Source organism: Procambarus clarkii, chromosome 78, assembly GCF_040958095.1.
Source record: "Procambarus clarkii isolate CNS0578487 chromosome 78, FALCON_Pclarkii_2.0, whole genome shotgun sequence".
Lineage (NCBI taxonomy): Eukaryota > Metazoa > Arthropoda > Malacostraca > Decapoda > Cambaridae > Procambarus > Procambarus clarkii.
The window spans coordinates 10,916,584-10,936,265 of record NC_091227.1 but is presented as its reverse complement, the minus strand read 5'-3'; the positions used below and the strand labels follow the sequence as shown (position 1 = coordinate 10,936,265).

The following is a 19,682-nucleotide window of genomic DNA, read 5'->3' as shown; positions in this document are numbered from 1 at the left end:
GAATATAAAGTGAGGAGAGTGCGCCTATCCACTCCCCAAGAAGTATGGGACAAAACCTTAAGGAGGGTAAGGGCCTTAGAACATTCAACTCGGAGGTAAGAGATATAGGGCGACCAAGACAAACGAGTGTCAAAGATTAACCCCAAAAAGCTTTGTGTAATCCTTGTACACAAGGGGATCACCATAAAGCAACAAAGAGGGACGAAGAACAACATACTTTCGAGTAAAAGTCATAACACAAGTCTCAGACACAGAGAACCTATAGCCATGATCGGTGGCCCAAGACGACACAGCATCAATCGCAAATTGAAGCTGCCATTGAAGGGGAGGTGAATCATTACCCCGACAGCAAAGGGTAAGATCGTCGACATAGAGAACGGAAAAGACGCCAGAAGGAAAAGAGGAAGGAAGAGAGGAAAGAAGACCATTGAGAACAACTAGAAAAAGAATAGTGCTTGGAACACTACCCTGGGGCACACACTCGTATTGCTGAAAAGGTGGCAGAGAGAGTGGCACCAAGCCTCACTCAAAAGGAACGATGAGAGAGGAAGTTTTGGAGGAAGAGAGGGAGATGACCACAAAGGCTAAAGAATGAATTTGGGACAGAATATGATATCGCCAGATGGTGTCGTAAACCTTTTCCAGGTCAAAAAGAAAGGCAAAAACGGAGGTCTTTGCAGCAAAAGCAGTACGAATATAGACCTCCAAGTTCACAGGATATCTGTTGTGCTGCGGCATTTGCGAAAACCAAATTGAGAAGGGAAGAGGTGGTGATAGTGTTCTAAGAACCACATCAGGCGAACGTTAACCATACGTTCAAAGAGTTTGCAGACACAACTTGTGAGGGCAATAAGGCGGAAGTCCTCAGGGGATGTCCCGAGAGACCCTGGTTTTGCGAACAGGGAGGACAACGGCATCGAGCCAGTTCTCGGGGACTGACGACGACTCCCAGACTCGATTATACAGACTCAGTAAATACTGAGACGTGCACGGAGGGAGATGGCGAAGCATCTCATAATAAATGTCATCGGAGCCCGCCGCCGTAGAACCGCAGAGGGCCAGGGCAGACTGAAATTCAGAGAGAGAGAAGGGATCGTTATAGGGAAGTCTGAAATGGGTGCAGAAATCTAAAGGACGAGATTCAAGAACAGGTTTACGAAGAAGGAAAGATTGAGGAAGATGAAAACCAGAGCTAACAGAAGAAAAGTGGGAACCCAGTTTGGTCGCAACCTGCAACGGGTCCGCCACAAGAGGAGGACGCGAGGGAGAGGCAGAATGGAGAGGTCGGAGAGAGTAGCATGGAGGGTTAATAGCTTCCAGTCTGCCTTGGCAAACTGCTACCTAGGGAAGGAGAGCAGAGGGCGAAAAGATAAAAAGATAACAAGGATGGGGGAAATGGTCACTGCCGTGGAGGTCATCAAGAACCCGCCATGTGAAATGCAAGTAAAGAGACGACGAGCAGAGAAAAAGATCAAGACAGGAAAGGGTGCGAGTCCACGAGTCCAAATGAGTGGGCTCACCAGAATTCAGAAGAGATTGGGAAGAAGAGAGGACGAACGGTTCGAGAAGGCGACCCCAGGTGCTTGCCGGAACATCACCCCAGAGGGTATGTCGACAATTGAAATCACCCAGCAGGAGCACAGGCTCCGGCAAGGAGTCCAGCAGGTGTTTAAGATCGGGAAGGGAAAGCAGGACATTTGGGGGGAGATAAGTGGAACAAACCGTGTACCATTTATGTACAAAGACACATGCAGCAGAACATTGGAGAGGGGATGGAAAAAGTAGGGGACGAAGGGAACATCAGAACGAATCAAGAGAGCAGAAGAGAAATGGGCCCCAGCAAAAGCCGGGGGGCGGGGGGGAAGAGAAAGGAATAGCCACAGAAGCGACCAGGACGAGCACCAAGCATCGGCTCCTGGAGACAGACACAAAAGGGCAAAAACTGTGAAAACAGTAGTTGGAGAAATTGGCATAATATCCATGAATATTCCATTGAAGAACAGACATTGACAAGAAGAGAAAGGACAGCAACAGAGAACAACGAAGAAACAAAGGTGAAAAAAGAACACAGCACATTAAAGAAGTGCAGGATCAGGATCAGGGTCAGCGAAGTCAGGGTTAAGGGGCATGGGTAAACTGAGTAAGGATGGAAGGAAGGGAGTGGGAGGACTGACCAGTGGCAGACGAGCCAGGGTCCGGAGGAGGAGGAGGAGGAGGAGGAGGAGGAGGAGGAGGAGGAGGAGGAGAGGGGGACAACTGAGGGTCAAGGACGGCAGGAGGAGGAGGGGCAGAAACCGGGGCGCGCACCTTAGCAAGGGCAGCAACCGAGAGGGAAGTGGGGGTCAAAGAAACCTCCATCGCAGGAACAGGGGGCACAACCACTGAAACGGGAGGGGATGGAGCAAGAGAGTCGAAGGTAGGGGGCGAGGAAGAAAACGAAACCTACTTAACCGCTGGGGAGGAAGGAGATGAGCCAGATTTTCGCTTCTGACTCAAAGAGACAGTCGTGCCAGGAACAACGTACTGGACAACAGACTCAAGCATCTCAACGGGAGAAGAAGAACGAGAGCAAACAACACGATGACCACTGGGAGAGTGATGGACATCAGCCCGCATAGACAGGCGGCGTGGAGATCTAAGAGACGGAGGAGAAGGATGGAAAGGAGGATCGGAGGGAGACGAGGAAGAAGACACAGGAGACATGACAGGCTGCGTTGAAAGAAGGGGAACCCCAGACAGAGAACTATGAGGGGAACCCTTCGGGACAGAACGTAAAGGAAAAGAGAAGGAGGCACTGGGCGTATCTGGGTCTAAGGCGTGGAAACGGTTGTGAGACTGAGGAAGGTGGGAAGGACGAGGAGAGGAAGAGCGCAATATACAAACATAAAAGACGCCAGTGAAAGGGGCTGAGATGGCGAACTTGGCGCCTTGCCATAGGAAAAGACAAATGTTCCCAGTGCTTCAAGGTGAAGACGGCTGCCTCAAGTTTGTAATGGACACATGTGCAGGAGAAGGTAGGGTGGGCCTCACCGCAATTTAGGCAGCGAGCTTGGGGAGAAGTGCACTTCCACTTAGAGTGACCTTCGTCCCCACACATGGGACAGAGAGAGACAGTACTGGAGCATCGGAGGGCACCATGGCCAAACCTCCAGCACTTATTACAGAACTGAGGAGAGGGAACGTACTCCTGGATGGAGCACCTGGCACCAGCAAGAATGACAGAGGGCGGAAGGGTTCTACCATCAAAGGTAATCTTCACAACCCGAAGGGGCTGACGGCGACGACCACAAGGGAGACGAGTAAACGTGTCCACCTGGAAGACAGAATGGCCCTGGGCTTCGAGGATATGCCGAATATCTTCGAGGCAGTTTCTGTAGATTCCTAACACCGTTTGCAACATGGTGTGGGAGAAGAATAGTGCCAACACTGGCATTCAACCGAGCGTTCTTGGAGACCCAAACAGAAGTACGAATATAGATATAACCTTGAGGTTACCTTGAGGTGCTTCCGGGGCTTAACGTCCCCGCGGCCCGGTCGTCGACCAGGCCTCCTGGTTGCCGGACTGATCAACCAGGCTGTTGGACGCGGCTGCTCGCAGTCTGACGTATGAGGCAGAATTTCCCCAGGCAGAATTTCCTGCCTTATCCTCGCCAAGGCAGGATAAGGCGGCCAAGCAGGTGGCTGCATCCTGAGAAGGCGCAGCAACGACACATGCACTGAGACGGGAGGGGGTTGAAAGTAACAGAGGCATCTACTGAATCAACAAGGTGCCTATGGAGGGAGAAATCATCAGGAGGTGTAGAATCCAAGGCTTGATACGCATCAGTACGGAAAGGGATCATGCGAGTGTGGCCATGGAGTGGACGGCGTTGAGAACCCCTAGAGAGAGAGGGGTTAAAAGACGCAGTAGTCACAATGAGAGACTGAGCCGTGTCAGGGGAAGAGGTGGTCACCACTGGGGGCTTGTGCTCCACCCAACCACTGAGGAGGGAGGGGAGCCGATGGGAGTAGTCAGGAGGGTCAAAGGAGGAGCAAGGTCGGGGCCCAATGCAGCAGGGCTACAGAGCCCGGTCTTCCAACATAATCCGACTCGGGGGCTTGGTTGCCCACCCCACGAGCCGGAGAAGGTACAAGAGAAACAGAATTGAACATAAAAACGAGAGGAAAGACTTCCATTCAGGAATGTGCCCCCACACCCACCACGGAGCCACAATTAGAGGATAGAGCACCTAACAAGGGACATGTTGCCGGTCTTGCCGGGACCCCCCAAGGGTGCGTCGTGAGTATGCACCCCACAATCGCCACCTTAGGAACCGTCAGTCCATCGAGATCGGGTTCAGCGACGAACGGAGGTTTGACACTTAAAGCGTCCCCTCGCTCGAGACATTGGGTACCACAGTTCTCCGGGTGAGAGAGTATACCTCCTCAAACACCCGAGCATCAAAACAGAAGAAGGCTAAAAGAATAATCAAAACCGGCAAAAGGTCTGAAGGAAATAACAATGAGAAAGGAGAAGAGGGGAGGGGGGGGGGGAAGAAAAACGAAATATAAAGAAAAGGAAAAGTCATCCGGCACAATTCGAGAAGACAGCAACAGGAGCATAAGGCTACAAAAAGACAGAGGAGTGACCCATGGAGCATCACACTCCAGCAGCCGCCCACCAAGCCCCCGCACAGCAACAATGGACTGGATAGGGAGGGGGTGCCTCCCGAGAAGTTACTGCTTTCATTGCAACTTTATTGACTGTTGACATGGCTTCTGAGTTCTTCCTCAGCACTTCAGCAAAGGTGGCACCCATTGTAGAGGTCCCCGCCATTGCTATATTGCCTGCTACCTGGGGGTTGGTTACCTGGATCTGAGTTTGAGGATGGCTTCTTTTTAGGGTTTTTTATATCCTCCTGCATTTCACTCAGTTCCATCTGAAGTGTGATTATTGTTTCCCTCATATCTTTCAATTCCCCACTTATTTCCCTCCATGCACGAGCAATCATTTTCATGTGTGACTCGTCCTGTCCCTCTCCTCCACCTGTGTTCTGTTGTTCTACCTCATGCTTGATCCATTTTTTTGGTACATAGGGTTAGACTACAAGGATCAGAGAGATGAAGAGAGAGAGGGAGAGAGAGAGAGAGAGAGAGAGAGAGAGAGAGAGAGAGAGAGAGAGAGAGAGAGAGAGAGAGAGAGAGAGAGAGAGAGAGGAGGGAGATAAGAGAGAGAGAGAGAGAGAGAGAGAGAGAGAGAGAGAGAGAGAGAGAGAGAGAGAGAGAGAGAGAGAGAGAGAGAGAGAGAGAGAGAGAGAGAGGAGGGAGATAAAGAGATAAAGAGAGAGAGAGAGGGGGGGGACTAGAGGTATTTCATCATAAAAATATTTATATAATATACTAATGAGTAATACCTGTTTATTGTTATCTGTAGATTACAATGTAAATAATAAAAAAAACAATTACAAATAGAAATTTATTTTAGGAGAAAATTTCATGAGATCGTTCGGCATCGATCCACGCCTCTCTGGCTACGTCAATAACTATAGGCCCGACATCAACCCCAACATGAACATTGAATTTTCCACGGCTGCCTACCGGTTTGGTCACTCCATGGCGCAGGGAACCTTGCGGTGAGTATTATATGGAACATTACTCGCCCTATAGGATAACTAACTCAGGGTTAATAAAGTTAAACATTAGGCAATTTAATGAGAAATTTATATGACGATTTATAAAAAGAAATAAAGTAAAGCATTTATATTCTAAACATGACAAGAGCTTTTTACGTTACTTGTTCCCAGTGTATTTAGATAATTTGAAAGTAATTGCTTTCAAAGTTTTGTGCAAACAGGGAACAAAATATATATTTTTTATATTCCATAATCCAAGATATTTTTACTTCCTTTGCTGGTACAGGTTGTTTACTGCTAATGGCGGCGTGGACACCGTCCGGCTCCGCGACCACTTCAACTCTCCTAATCTCATCCAGATTGAGGGCCGACTGGACGACATTGTTCGCAGCTTCACTCAACTTGCCTCTCAGAGGTTTGACGCCTTCGTTGTACAGGACCTCACAAACCATCTGTTCCAGGTGTGCTGACCATTCTCAAATTACAATCTATTAATAAGGACTTCATGATGCTTTGCACAGTTTTGAACTAATTTACGCCTTCTCGTTCGATATCTTGAAAGAGCAAGAACTCTTAATCTTTTCCCCTAAAGTCCCAAAGAGAGCGAGAGAGAGAGAGAGAGAGAGAGAGAGAGAGAGAGAGAGAGAGAGAGAGAGAGAGAGAGAGAGAGAGAGAGAGAGGGAGAGGGAGAGGAACACTACAAAGGTGTAGTTGCGGGTGTTAGGATAGGGGTGTGTGACCAAGATACGAGGCCTCTGACTGTGTCTTCTCTCCCCTTATCGTTGCAAGTAAACCATGGCCAGGTCTGGTAAACCCACGTGACAAACTGTGTATGAATGTATACCAGTTTACACGTGACTCACGCGAGAGGTTACATCCGAGGCCTGCATTCGAAGAGCAGTTCTCAATGCAATGCATTAAAAAAAACTTCCAGCCTGTCGTCAGGACAGTTACCCAAGGACACCTTCCTGAGGACACCTGAGGATACCTTCATGAGTACACCTTCCTGAGGACACCTTCCTGAGAACTCTAGCTCACTGTTCGCTAGACTTCAGACAGGAGGAATGTGACCTTGGGCGCTCTCACGGTATATTTGTATATCGGTATATTTGGATCTTAAGTGCCAAGTTGAGCCTAGGAGGCAACAGAACTCTGACCATATTGAGACGCCAAGGGGGACCTTTCTGGATAGGGTCGTACGAGTATCATCAACGAAGGGACCTGCTAAGAGAAGAAGATACTCGATAGCATACCAGATTCAGTGGAGATAGCTGCAAGTACCTTCATTTGGATCTTGGTGGGTCAATGCAACTGGACTGACCATCGAAGCCTAGTGACAGTCCCGACAAGGAGTGTTAACTGTGACCCTGGAGAGGGAGTGATTTATTTAACTGTGCCAATGAAGAGGTTGTGAACAATCGTGTATCGATGTTGAACAATGCTATAGTAAATAGTGAGGTGAGCAAGTGTGGCAGAAATTAATATCTCTGGTTATCCTATGAAGACTGGATCTAATGACTGTGACAGTGCCCTGTATCAAAACAGACCCAGCCAGTGAAGTCGACCTTTGTAATATCTTCTTCCATGGCAGTGAATCAGTGCCTAGTGAGTTCCCAGAGGTGCTGCAAGGTCCGTGTGTTTTGGGGCTGGTGTACACAGCGGTTAAGCGCCGACTTCATCGCCAGGGAGAGGGAGTACAGAGCCGACAGTAAAGAGAGCAGTGACGGAGTGTCACTGGTGGAGCTCGACCAAGCTCTGCCCTTTGTCTTCCCCGTGACATCTTCCCGAGGACACCTTCTGAGAACACCTTATTGAGGATACCTTCCTGAGGACACCCACCCATAATTATTTCATATTAAAAATAATTATTTTTCAATACTAACAACAATATTATTTTAAATGTTAATTATTGCTGTAGCTCCAGCGGAAGACCAGCCCATCCTCCTGTTTTGGTAGTACTTAGAGTAACGATGAGGACCATAGTACATATACCGACATGCAACGCGACTAGAAAGTAGAAATCAGACATACTGAATTTGGACAGACCGGAAAAGATTTTATGTTGCAAAAACAAGCTAAACTAACTTACCCTAATCTTTCTAATCCTAATACATGCTATCTGAGGCCTAATATAGTACGTAAATGTGCAATACTAGGCCGAGGAATATTTAAATGTTTTTAGCTTCATTCTTTTTCAGATTCTGTAAAGTGAATAGTACAAAATTCTACTATCTAATTGCTTAGTACGTCAATGTTTGTACTATGGTGCATATAGTTACAAAAAGTACTATCAAAACAGGAGGATGTGTTGCAGACATGTTCCTGGTGGCGTGACCAAGCCAACTGATCTATTCAGAAACGCCTTTAATTTCTGTTACTTTCCTCCAACAGACCGCCAGGTTTACCTTCGGCTTGGACCTGCCCAGTCTGAACATGCAGCGCGGGCGGGACCACGGCATCGCCACCTACAACAGCATGCGGGAGGCGTGTCGTCTGCCACGAGCCCGAAGCTTTAACGACTTCGCTGACCAGATGAGTCCTCAGGTAAGACCATTTTCTTAGGGATCATACTGACAGAACATTCCTCCCCGCTTCACACCATAGTTTTCCTTGTAATGATCTACAAGTTTCTCTGCTGCAATTTACCGGGAGTTGGACACTTTTGCTTGATATTGCTTTAATTTGTCTCAATTGTCTTGTGTGCATAAGATTCATGAGATTATTATATTGTTTCCTATTCATCATCACTCGGACCAACGCCATCAACTACCCAACAGGCCATACAAAAACTGGCCAGAATCTACAAGAGCGTTGATGATGTTGACTTATTTGCGGGAGGTCTCTCTGAGACTCCGATACCCGGGAGTCTCCTGGGCTGGACCTTCCTGTGTGTGGTGGGAGACCAGTTCGCTCGTCTCAAGTTTGCTGACCGTTACTTCTACGACCTCGGAGGACAGCCAGGCTCCTTCACTGAACGTAAGAACAGAAAGTTTTAAATTTATGATTCTGTCATGAATCTTCTCGATATTTCTTATGTTTTTCTTCACTGAAGCAGGAAGTTGAAAAATTAAATCTCTAAAGTTCCTGTTTACTTTTTATTGAGTTTGACATCAAATGATGCATTTAGCAAGGTCACTCCTCACATTCTGAAAGACAAATACTATCGTGCTTAGTATCGGGCTATATCCTCTTATGGTAAGGTCGTTAGGTATCATATGGATGAATAGGTAACATATGGATGAGTGGCATTAATAGTAGGTATCCTTTAGTCTCAGGAGACTATGGAGTTGCGCTCTGGTTGTCAATCCTGGAGCAGCGTCTGGTGTGACTGATGAGACCGATCCGAGAGTGACAGTCCATCCCACACTGGGCACAAACGAAGTCCGATTCTGGTCTGTCTTCCTGGCTACCGGTTATCCTTCTCTGTCTCTTTGCCTCCGATTTCTCGGCAAGTCTCGAACTTGGAGAAGAGACTTCTTTGAACAGACTGCACCCAGGCTGAACAGTTTGCGGCCAGTGTTTCCCACATAGCAAGACCGACGTCCATGGCTTTCAGGTCCCTCTTGCATACGTCTTTGTACCGTAGCTGGGGTTTGCCTGTTGGACGCTTTCCCTGTGTCAGCTCTCCATACAGGAGATCCTTGGGGATCCTGCCGTCGCCCATTCGCACCACGTGCCCGAGCCAGCGCATTCGTCTCTACTTCAGCATTGTGTACATGCTGGTGATTCTTGCTCTCCCCAGAACGTTGTTGTTTGTCACCTTGACCAGCCAGGTGATGTCCAAGATGTGTCGGAGGCAGCGCATGTGGTAGGCATTCAGCTGTCTTTCCTGACGGGCGCGGAATATCCAAGACTCACTGCCATAAAGGAGAGGTCTCAGGATACAGGCTCCTTAAACCTGGATCTTTGTATACTCATTCAGCCTATTGTTGGCCCACACTCTCTTTGTCAGTCTGGACATGGTAGTAGATGCCTTACCGATGCGTTTGTTTAGCTCTGTATCAAGAGAGAGGGACTCAGAGATTGTGGAGCCCAGGTACACGAAGTCGTGGACGATTTCCAGTTTGTAATCGGAGATGTCGATGTCAGGTGGGGAGTCCACTCTTTGTTCCATGACCTGTGTTTTCTTCAGGCTGATGGTGAGTCCGAAAGCCTGACAGGCCTCGCTGAAGCGGGTCATAAGCCATTGGAGGTCTTCGGTTGACTGGGCAGTGACTGTTGCTTAGTCAGCAAAAAGGAAGTCGTGCAGACACCTCAGCCGAACCTTTGTGTTGGCTCTCAGCCTGGCGAGGTTAAAGAGCTTTCCATCCGACCTATTCCGGGGGTAGATGCCTTCTGTAGCAGATCCGAAGGCGTGCTGCAGCATAACTGCGAAGAAAATCCCGAATAGGGTTGGAGCCAGTACGCAGCCCTGCTTTACTCCACTTCGGATGTCAAAGGCGTCTGATGTTAGGCCATCAACGACTACGGTGCCCTTCATGTTCTCTTGGAAATATGTGATGATGCTGAGGAGCCTGGGTGGGCATTCGATCTTGGGGAGGATCTTGAACAGGCCATCACTGCTGACGAGGTCGGAGGCCTTCGTCAGATCTATGAAGGCTACGAAGAGTGGCTGTTTCTGTTCCCTGCATTTCTCCTGCAGTTGTCTGAGGGAAAAGACCATATTGATGGTGGACCTGTTAGCTCTGAATCCGCATTGTGATTCTGGATAGACTCTCTCTGCAAGTACTTGGAGCCTCTTCAATGTGACTCGAGCAAACAGCTTTCCGACAATACTAAGAAGAGAGATTCCACGGTAATTGTTGCAGTCGCCCCTGTCACCTTTATTCTTATACAGCGTGACGATGTTGGCGTCCCTTATGTCCTGTGGCACCTCTCCTTCCTAGAAGAGGCAAAGAATTTCATGCAGCTCCATGAGCAGGCTACCTCTGCAGCACTTCAAGGTCTCAGCAGAAATATTGTCTTTTCCAGGAGCTTTAACAGAAGCAAGGGAATTTAGGGCCTCGCTGAGTTCTTCGAGGGTCGGTTCGCTGTCGAGCTCCATTAACACAGGCAGGCACTCAATGGCGCTCAGGGAGTCTGAGTGATGAATGGCATTAAATGGGGGATATTCACAAGGTATTAAATGTATCATCATAGAGTGTGACACGTTGGCAGCTTCTGTTCTTTTGGCTGCTTCCGTTCCTGTTGCACAGTCATTCGGTCCTGCTTCTGCGTTGGTCCGGGGTCTTGAAGTGGGTAGAGTGTAACTGTGTATTAACTGGTTGTTGATTGTTGGTCTAGAGTTCTTGATATGCAGCACTTCACTGATGTCTAATCTTCTATTGTCATTGTATCTATCAATTCGTTCGGTGTTGTTCATCAAAATATCCCTGGTGATCGTCTCGTTGTGTGTGGCGATTATGTTCCTTGATGGGGCCCTGTTGATTGTGCATTGTTAATCGCTTAGAGAGGGACGTTGTTATCGTGCCTATATACGGATATAGTTGGGGCTGACAATCCCCAAGTGGGCACGTGAAGGCGTAGACAACGTTGGTCGCTTTCAAGGCGTTTTGCTTGGTGTCAGGAGAATTCTTCATTAGCAGGTTGACGGTTTTCTTACTCTTATAATATATTGTTAGTTTTATCTTTTGGTTGATGCCGGTTGGGGTAACGTTTCTCTCAATGATCTCTTTCAGGGCTAATCCTCTGCTTTGTAGGCCATGGAGAAGAAGTTTCTGTAGAACAATTTTATTGGCAGTACAGGTATTACGGTACTGGTTGTTCCGTCGCCTGTTGCACACCTCGCTACCTTCCTTTTTATTATGTTTTCGACATAACTATTGGAGGAAACCATTGTTGACCAAAATCTCCCTTATTCTCGATAACTCCTCATGCACCTGTTTCCACCCAGAGCTGTGATTAAGAGCTCGGTCGACGTAGGCGTTCACAACACTCTGTTTGTATCTCTCCGGGCAGTCGCTGTCAGTATTAAAACACATCTCTATGTTTGTCTCCTTAGTGTATACTGCATGATGAAAGCTGCCGTTTCTTTCCATGCCTGCTCCATCTAAGAAGGGCAGTTTACCCTCACTCTTCATCTCATAAGTGAAGTTTAAAACTGAGCTTTGCTCGAAAGCTTCCTTCAACTTCAACAGTCGTATGGTATCCGGGAGTTGTACAAATATGTCATCGACATATCTGCAGTAGATGGCGGGTTTTAGGTCTAACCCAACCAGAACTCTCTGCTCAATAATACCCATGTAAAAGATCACGAACAAGACACCCAGCGCGGAGCCCATGGCAACGCCGTCCACTTGCTTATACATGTGTCCGTGTCCGTCAGGACTTAAGAAGGGCGTCTCTCTCGGGCAAGCATCAAGCAGTTTTCTTAATATGTTCTCTGATATGTCCAGAGGAGTGCTAGTCGGATCTCGATTTACTCTGCCCATCATTCCAATAGTCTCGTCCACGGGCACATTAGTGAACAGTGACTCCACGTCCAGGGAGGCTCTTACACCTGCAGCCCGTGATCTTCAGGGTGTATCGAGATCAACTTCCCTCGACACTGAAGAAAAACATAAGAAATACTAAGAAGATTCGTGTTAGAATCATTATTCGTACCGCTTCGGTCATATTCAACAACATATGTTAAGAAAGACTGCTACCAAAATATACAATTAATTATATATATATATATATATATATATATGTCGTACCTAGTAGCCAGAACGCACTTCTCAGCCTACTATGCAAGGCCCGATTTGCCTAATAAGCCAAGTTTTCATGAATTAATTGTTTTTCGACTACCTAACCTACCTAACCTAACCTAACCTAACTTTTTTGGCTACCTAACCTAACCTAACCTATAAAGATAGGTTAGGTTAGGTTAGGTAGGGTTGGTTAGGTTCGGTCATATATCTACGTTAATTTTAACTCCAATAAAAAAAAATTGACCTCATACATAATGAAATGGGTAGCTTTATCATTTCATAAGAAAAAAAATTGAGAAAATATATTTATTCAGGAAAACTTGGCTTATTAGGCAAATCGGGCCTTGCATAGTAAGCCGAGAAGTGCATTCTGGCTACTAGGTACGACATATATATATATATATATATATATATATATATATATATATATATATATATATATATATATATATATATATATATATATGTCGTACCTAGTAGCCAGAACTCACTTCTCAGCCTACTATGCAAGGCCCGATTTGCCTAATAAGCCTAGTTTTCATGAATTAATGTTTTTTCGACAACCTAACCTACCTAACCTAACCTAACCTAACGTTTTTGGCTACCTAACCTAACCTAACCTATAAAGATAGGTTAGGTTAGGTTAGGTAGGGTTGGTTAGGTTCGGTCATATATCTACGTTAACTTTAACTCCAATAAAATAAAATTGACCTCATACATAATGAAATGGGTTGCTTTATCATTTCATAAGAAAAAAATTAGAGAAAATATATTAATTCAGTAAAACTTGGCTTATTAGGCAAATCGGGCCTTGCATAGTAGGCTGAGTAGTGAGTTCTGGCTACTAGGTACGACATATATATATATATATATATATATATATATATATATATATATATATATATATATATATATATACATATATATATATATATATATATATATATATATATATATATATATATATATATATATATATATATATATATATATATATATTTCGTACCTAGTAGCCAGAACGCACTTCTCAGCCCAGTATGCAAGGCCCGATTTGCCTAATAAGCCAAGTTTTCATGAATTAATTGTTTTTCGACTACCTAACCTACCTAACCTAACCTAACCTAACTTTTCGGGTACCTAACCTAACCTAACCTATAAAGATAGGTTAGGTTAGGTTAGGTAGGGTTGGTTAGGTTTGGTCATATATCTACGTTAATTTTAACTCCAATAAAAAAAAATTGACCTCTTACATAATGAAATGGGTAGCTTTATCATTTCATAAGAAAAACGTTAGAGAAAATATATTAATTCAGGAAAACTTGGCTTATTAGGCAAATCGGGCCTTGCATAGTAGGCTGAGAAGTGCGTTCTGGCTACTAGGTACGACATATATATATATATATATATATATATATATATATATATATATATGTCGTACCTAATAGCCAGAACGCACTTCTCAGTCTACTATTCAAGGCCCGATTTGCCTAATAAGCCAAGTTTTCATGAATTAATGTTTTTTCGTCTACCTAACCTACCTAACCTAACCTAACCTAGCTTTTTTTGGGTACCTAACCTAACCTTACCTATAAATATAGGTTAGGTTAGGTTAGGTAGGGTTGGTTAGGTTCGGTCATATATCTACGTTAATTTTAACTCCAATAAAAAAAAATTGACCTCATACATAGAGAAAAGGGTTGCTTTATCATTTCATAAGAAAAAAATTATAGTAAATATATTAATTCAGGAAAACTTGGCTTATTAGGCAAATCGGGCCTTGAATAGTAGGCTGAGAAGTGCATTCTGGCTATTAGGTACGACATATATATATATATATATATATATATATTTTTTTTTTTTTTTTTTTTTTTTGAGATATATACAAGAGTTGTTACATTCTTGTACAGCCACTAGTACGCGTAGCGTTTCGGGCAAGTTCAAATCTTCGGGCAAGTCTTCGGGCAAATCTTCGGGCAAGTTCAAAGTTTCGGGCAAGAAACGCAAATCAGCGTTTCGGGCAATATATATATATATATGGAAATGCTCGTTTGTGCATAACCGCTAATCTCCGAAAGTTCTTCACCGATTGCTTTGACATTTTCACACAACGTTCCATTCACATCCAAGCAGGTTTTTATATACATAATATATAGATGTCAGTCTGTGACGGGGAAAAAAAGGCTTTTTCTGAAAAACTGTGTTTTTCATGTGTGGGAAATCTTCGAAACCTATATATATATATATATATATATATATATATATATATATATATATATATAACTGAAAACTCACACCCCAGAAGTGACTCGAACCCATACTCCCAGGAGCAACGCAACTGGTATGTACAAGACGCCTTAATCCACTTGACCATCACGACCGGACAAAATGAGGTGATAGCCGAAGCTATTTGAACCACCCCACCGCCGGCACTCGGAGAGTAATCTTGGGCATAGCATTTTACCAAATCACCTCATTCTTTGGGGCACACGTGAGGAACACAAATGCGAACAAGCCTGAATGGTCCCCAGGACAATATGCAACTTTCTTGCATATTGAGTTTTCAATAGAGTTTTCAGTTGCATATTGTCCTGGGGACCATTCAGGCTTGTTCGCATTTGTGTTCCTCACGTGTGCCCCAAAGAATGAGGTGATTTGGTAAAATGAGATTACTATCCGAGTGCCGGCGGTGGGGTGGTTCAAATAGCTTCGGCTATCACCTCATTTTGTCCGGTCGTGATGGTCAAGTGGATTAAGGCGTCTTGTACATACCAGTTGCGTTGCTCCTGGGAGTATGGGTTCGAGTCACTTCTGGGGTGTGAGTTTTCAGTTGCATATTGTCCTGGGGACCATTCAGGCTTGTTCGCATTTGTGTTCCTCACGTGTGCCCCAAAGAATGAGGTGATTTGGTAAAATGCTATGCCCAAGATTACTATCCGAGTGCCGGCGGTGGGGTGGTTCAAATAGCTTCGGGTATCACCTCATTTTGTCCGGTCGTGATGGTCAAGTGGATTAAGGCGTCTTGTACATACCAGTTGCGTTGCTCCTGGGAGTATGGGTTCGAGTCACTTCTGGGGTGTGAGTTTTCAGTTGCATATTGTCCTGGGGACCATTCAGGCTTGTTCACATATATATATATATATATATATATATATATATATATATATATATATATATATATATATATATATATATTATTGTTCACAGTTTTCCTGCATGTGCTCTTATGTGCATTTACAACACTCATATATTATGAAACTGTCCTGATCCTCACTTATAATAACCCCACTGTGATCCTCACCTATAATAACCCCACTGTGATCCTCACCTATAATAACCCCACTGTGATCCTCACCTATAATAACCCCACCGTGATCCTCACCTATAATAACTCCACCGTGATCCTCACCCATAATAACCCCACTGTGATCCTCACCTGTAGTAACTCCAGTGTAATCGTGAGGTGTTGTCTTACAGCCCAGCTGCAGCAGATCCGTCGGTCATCCTGGGCCAGGATCATGTGTGACAACTCTAACATTGGAGCCTCTCAGCCCCTCGCCTTCAGGCTGACGTCTCACCGACTGTAAGATTATTATTTCTCACTGCTGTTATCTAATTTATGTTTACGTAATGTTTGAGTGAAGGATTGTGATACTGATTTGGTTTGTGTGTGAGAGGTTGTGAAACTGGCTTGGTTTGTGTGTGAGAGGTTGTGCAACTGGCTTGGTTTGTGTGTGAGTGGTTGTGCAACTGGCTTGGTTTGTGTGTGAGAGGTTGTGCATCTGGCTTGGTTTGTGTGTGAGAGGTTGTGCATCTGGCTTGGTTTGTGTGTGTGAGTTTGTGACACTTGTATTGTTTGTGTGTGAGAGGTTGTGAAACTGGCTTGGTTTGTGTGTGAGAGGTTGTGAAACTGGCTTGGTTTGTGAGTGAGAGGCTGTGACACTGACGTGTTTGTGTGTGAGAGGTTGTGACACTGACGTGTTTGTGTGTGAGAGGTTGTGACACTGACGTGTTTGTGTGTGAGAGGTTGTAACACTGACGTGTTTGTGCGTGAGAGGTTGTGACACTGACGTGTTTGTGCGTGAGAGGTTGTGACACTAACTTGGCATGTGTTTGAGGGGTTGTGACACTGAGTTGCATTGTGTGTGAGACACTGGCTTGTGAGCTTGTGTTTGTGAGCTTTCAGGATAAAATAGGGAGGAAAATAGAGTGGGTTAGGGTAGGTGTTTGATATGGGTAGGGGGTTGAGAGCACGGTACTTCAGCAGGTGCACTATGGGAAGTCTAACGTAGGTTATTGTCACTAATTCTGAAGAGCTTCGGGCTCAAGCAGGAGCCCTGTGGGACGCCTGATCGGTGTGAAGGTCTCGCCAGTTTTCTCATTGATGGGTTTAGTGTAATTTTCTGTTTCTCGCGAATTTAAATATAAGCCTGGTAAGTGTGTAAGTATGGTCTTGTAGGTTTGTTAAGGTGTACATCAATCCTTGTGGCAACGGTTGTTGACACCTTCGTTCATATCCCTTGTGGTGATGAGTGACAATTGTTAGTTACTGATGCTACCAAGGAATAAGGTTCTGTTTCCTCCTTCCACTGTTGAACTGTCTCTAAATGTTTGTATAACTTATATTAAATGTTCTTGGAATTATGGCCCCTTCTCTTTAACTGGTTTTCCATGTGTTGCCGCCTGTTCTTTCGTGTTTATTATTATCCCTCTTTCTCGTCTTATTGCAGCATTGTTATCAAACTTCCTTCCTTCCCTACTCATCTTTTTTCTGGAAGTCTGTGTACTCACCTAGCTTGAGTTCTTGGGTCCTGCCTCTAACCTAATTGTCAGTCAACTGGAGTATTGGTGTATCAACAATTTGCATTCTTTCATACCTACATATGAATCATGTTCGGAGTCTACCATGTAATATTCAAATGAACAAATCCACAAGGACCGTGACGAGGGTTCGAACCTTCGTCCGAGAGGATCCCAGACGCTGCCTTAATCGACTGAGCTACGACATGGTAAAAGAATTGTAACCGGAAGTTCTACTGACCTTACTCGGATACTGCGGTCTCTCCGAGACACAAACTAGGATTTTACACAATTCCCCCATGCACCCGAGCTCTGTCAATAAGCTGTTCTACCTCTTCGCCCTTACTTCATTACACCAGCTAAAATCCAGCTGGTATCATCTCTTCCTTTTTGAATGGTATTTTCCTCATTATAACTCTTTACCTATTGTTTTCTACACGGCATTGGGATTGCACTTTTCTACCATTAGTCCCGGTGCCCACCTTCCTCCTACTTGCCTTACTTGTAACTCCGTTATTGAGTCTCGTAACTTGGTCTTTGACACTCGCCTCCAGCTCTCTTATAACGATGTCGTCTCTCTCTCTCTCTCTCTCTCTCTCTCTCTCTCTCTCTCTCTCTCTCTCTCTCTCTCTCTCTCTCTCTCTCTCTCTCTCTCTCTCTCTCTCTCTCTCTCTCTCTCTCTCTCTCTCTCTCTCTCTCTCTCTCTCTCTCTCTCTCTCTCTCTCTCTCTCTCTCTCTCTCTCTCTCTCTCTCTCTCTCTCTCTCTCTCTCTCTCTCTCTCTCTCTCTCTCTCTCTCTCTCTCTCTCTCTCTCTCTCTCTCTCTCTCTCTCTCTCTCTCTCTCTCTCTCTCTCTCTCTCTCTCTCTCTCTCTCTCTCTCTCTCTCTCTCTCTCTCTCTCTCTCTCTCTCTCTCTCTCTCTCTCTCTCTCTCTCTCTCTCTCTCTCTCTCTCTCTCTCTCTCTCTCTCTCTCTCTCTCTCTCTCTCTCTCTCTCTCTCTCTCTCTCTCTCTCTCTCTCTCTCTCTCTCTCTCTCTCTCTCTCTCTCTCTCTCTCTCTCTCTCTCTCTCTCTCTCTCTCTCTCTCTCTCTCTCTCTCTCTCTCTCTCTCTCTCTCCTCTCTCTCTCTCTCTCTCTCTCTCTCTCTCTCTCTCTCTCTCTCTCTCTCTCTCTCTCTCTCTCTCTCTCTCTCTCTCTCTCTCTCTCAACTCCAGTCAGCTCCGTGCCTCTGTGGTTCAACAGCGGCGGCCACGGCGTTCTTTATCAGATGCTTCGCCATCTCCCCCAAGGTGCCTTTCAGTATTTACTGATTACATACTGAAATATTTATCGTATTTGGGAGACGTCGTCTATCCCCCAAACACTGGCTTGCGGCAGTTGTTCTTCCTATTCAGTACCCTGGTAGTCTTGGGTCCTATCGTGAGGTCATCTTGAGATGATTTCGGGGCTTTTTAGTGTCCCCGCGGCCCGGTCCTCGACCAGGCCTCCACCCCCAGGAAGCAGCCCGTGGCAGCTGACTAACACCCAGGCACCTATTTTACTGCTAGGTAACAGGGGCATAGGGTGAAAGAAACCCTACCCATTGTTTCTCGCCGGCGCCTGGGATCGAACCCGGGACCACAGGATCACAAGTCCAGCGTGCTGTTCTCTCGGCCGACCGGCTCCCATCCTCCCTTAAGAATTTTCGTTCTATTGCCCTGACAAGTTGCGTCTGCAAGCTCTTGGAGCGTATGGTCAATGTCCCTCTCATGTGGTTCTTGGAACACTGTCGCATCTTCTTCCTCACTCAATTTAGCTTTCAGAAGTGTCGCGGTGCGACTGACATTTTAGTGTACTTGGATGTCTACATTCGTTCTGCCTTTGCTGTTAAGTCCTCCGTGGTTACTGTTCTTTTTGACTTAGAAAAGGCTTATGATACCACTTGGAGATATAATATTTTGTCCCCAGCATCATTCTTTTGGCCTTCGTGGTAATCTCCCGCTCTTCCTTTCTGGCTTATTTTCTCTGCCTCCTTTTCCCAATGTAAAGGTGTTCCCCTGGGTAGTGTGTTGAGCACTACTCTTTTCCTCATTGTCCTTAATGGTTTTACTTCCTCCCTTCCCTCAGGTGTTTTTTCAGCCATTTTTCCTCCAACGTCGGCTCTAACTTGCCATTGATGCCGTGTTGTCCTGGGCCACCAATCATGGCTTCAAGTTCTCTACATCTAAAACTTGTGATGTGACTTACTCGGAGGCAGGTCGTTCTTCGTTTCCCTTTGTCGCCCTATGGTAGTCCCTTTCTCTATGAGGATTCTGCTTAATTTTAAGGTTCATTTTTGTCTCGTATATGCGTAAGTCTCGTGCAGTCATCGGGAGGACAAACCCTTCATGCAAACTGCACATACTATCAAGAAAAAGAAGTGTTGGTGCCCCCTATATCTCTTACCTCCCGGTCGAATGTTCTTAGACGCTGACGCTACTGCGTGTCTTGTCCAGTACCTCCTTGGGTGCTGATAGACGCACATTCCTCTCACGTTCTGTCTAAACTGGCTTATGGCTGCCCGCCCAACTCTCTGCCTCTCCTTCGGTTCTTCACGGTCTTGATGT

General features: G+C 45.6%; 1 protein-coding gene across 3 annotated transcripts in view; it reads left to right on the top strand.

The window, feature by feature from the left end:
* Positions 1-19,682, top strand: part of LOC123746142 (salivary peroxidase/catechol oxidase) — an 83,300-nt gene that overhangs the window by 61,531 nt on the left and 2,087 nt on the right. For all 3 annotated transcript variants that reach the window (XM_045727440.2, XM_045727439.2, XM_069314063.1), the window contains exons 12-16: positions 5,465-5,612; positions 5,899-6,073; positions 8,004-8,156; positions 8,390-8,588; positions 15,779-15,884. In XM_045727440.2, coding sequence (XP_045583396.2) covers positions 5,465-5,612; positions 5,899-6,073; positions 8,004-8,156; positions 8,390-8,588; positions 15,779-15,884 — 781 coding nt within the window. The remainder of the gene's footprint in view (positions 1-5,464; positions 5,613-5,898; positions 6,074-8,003; positions 8,157-8,389; positions 8,589-15,778; positions 15,885-19,682) is intronic.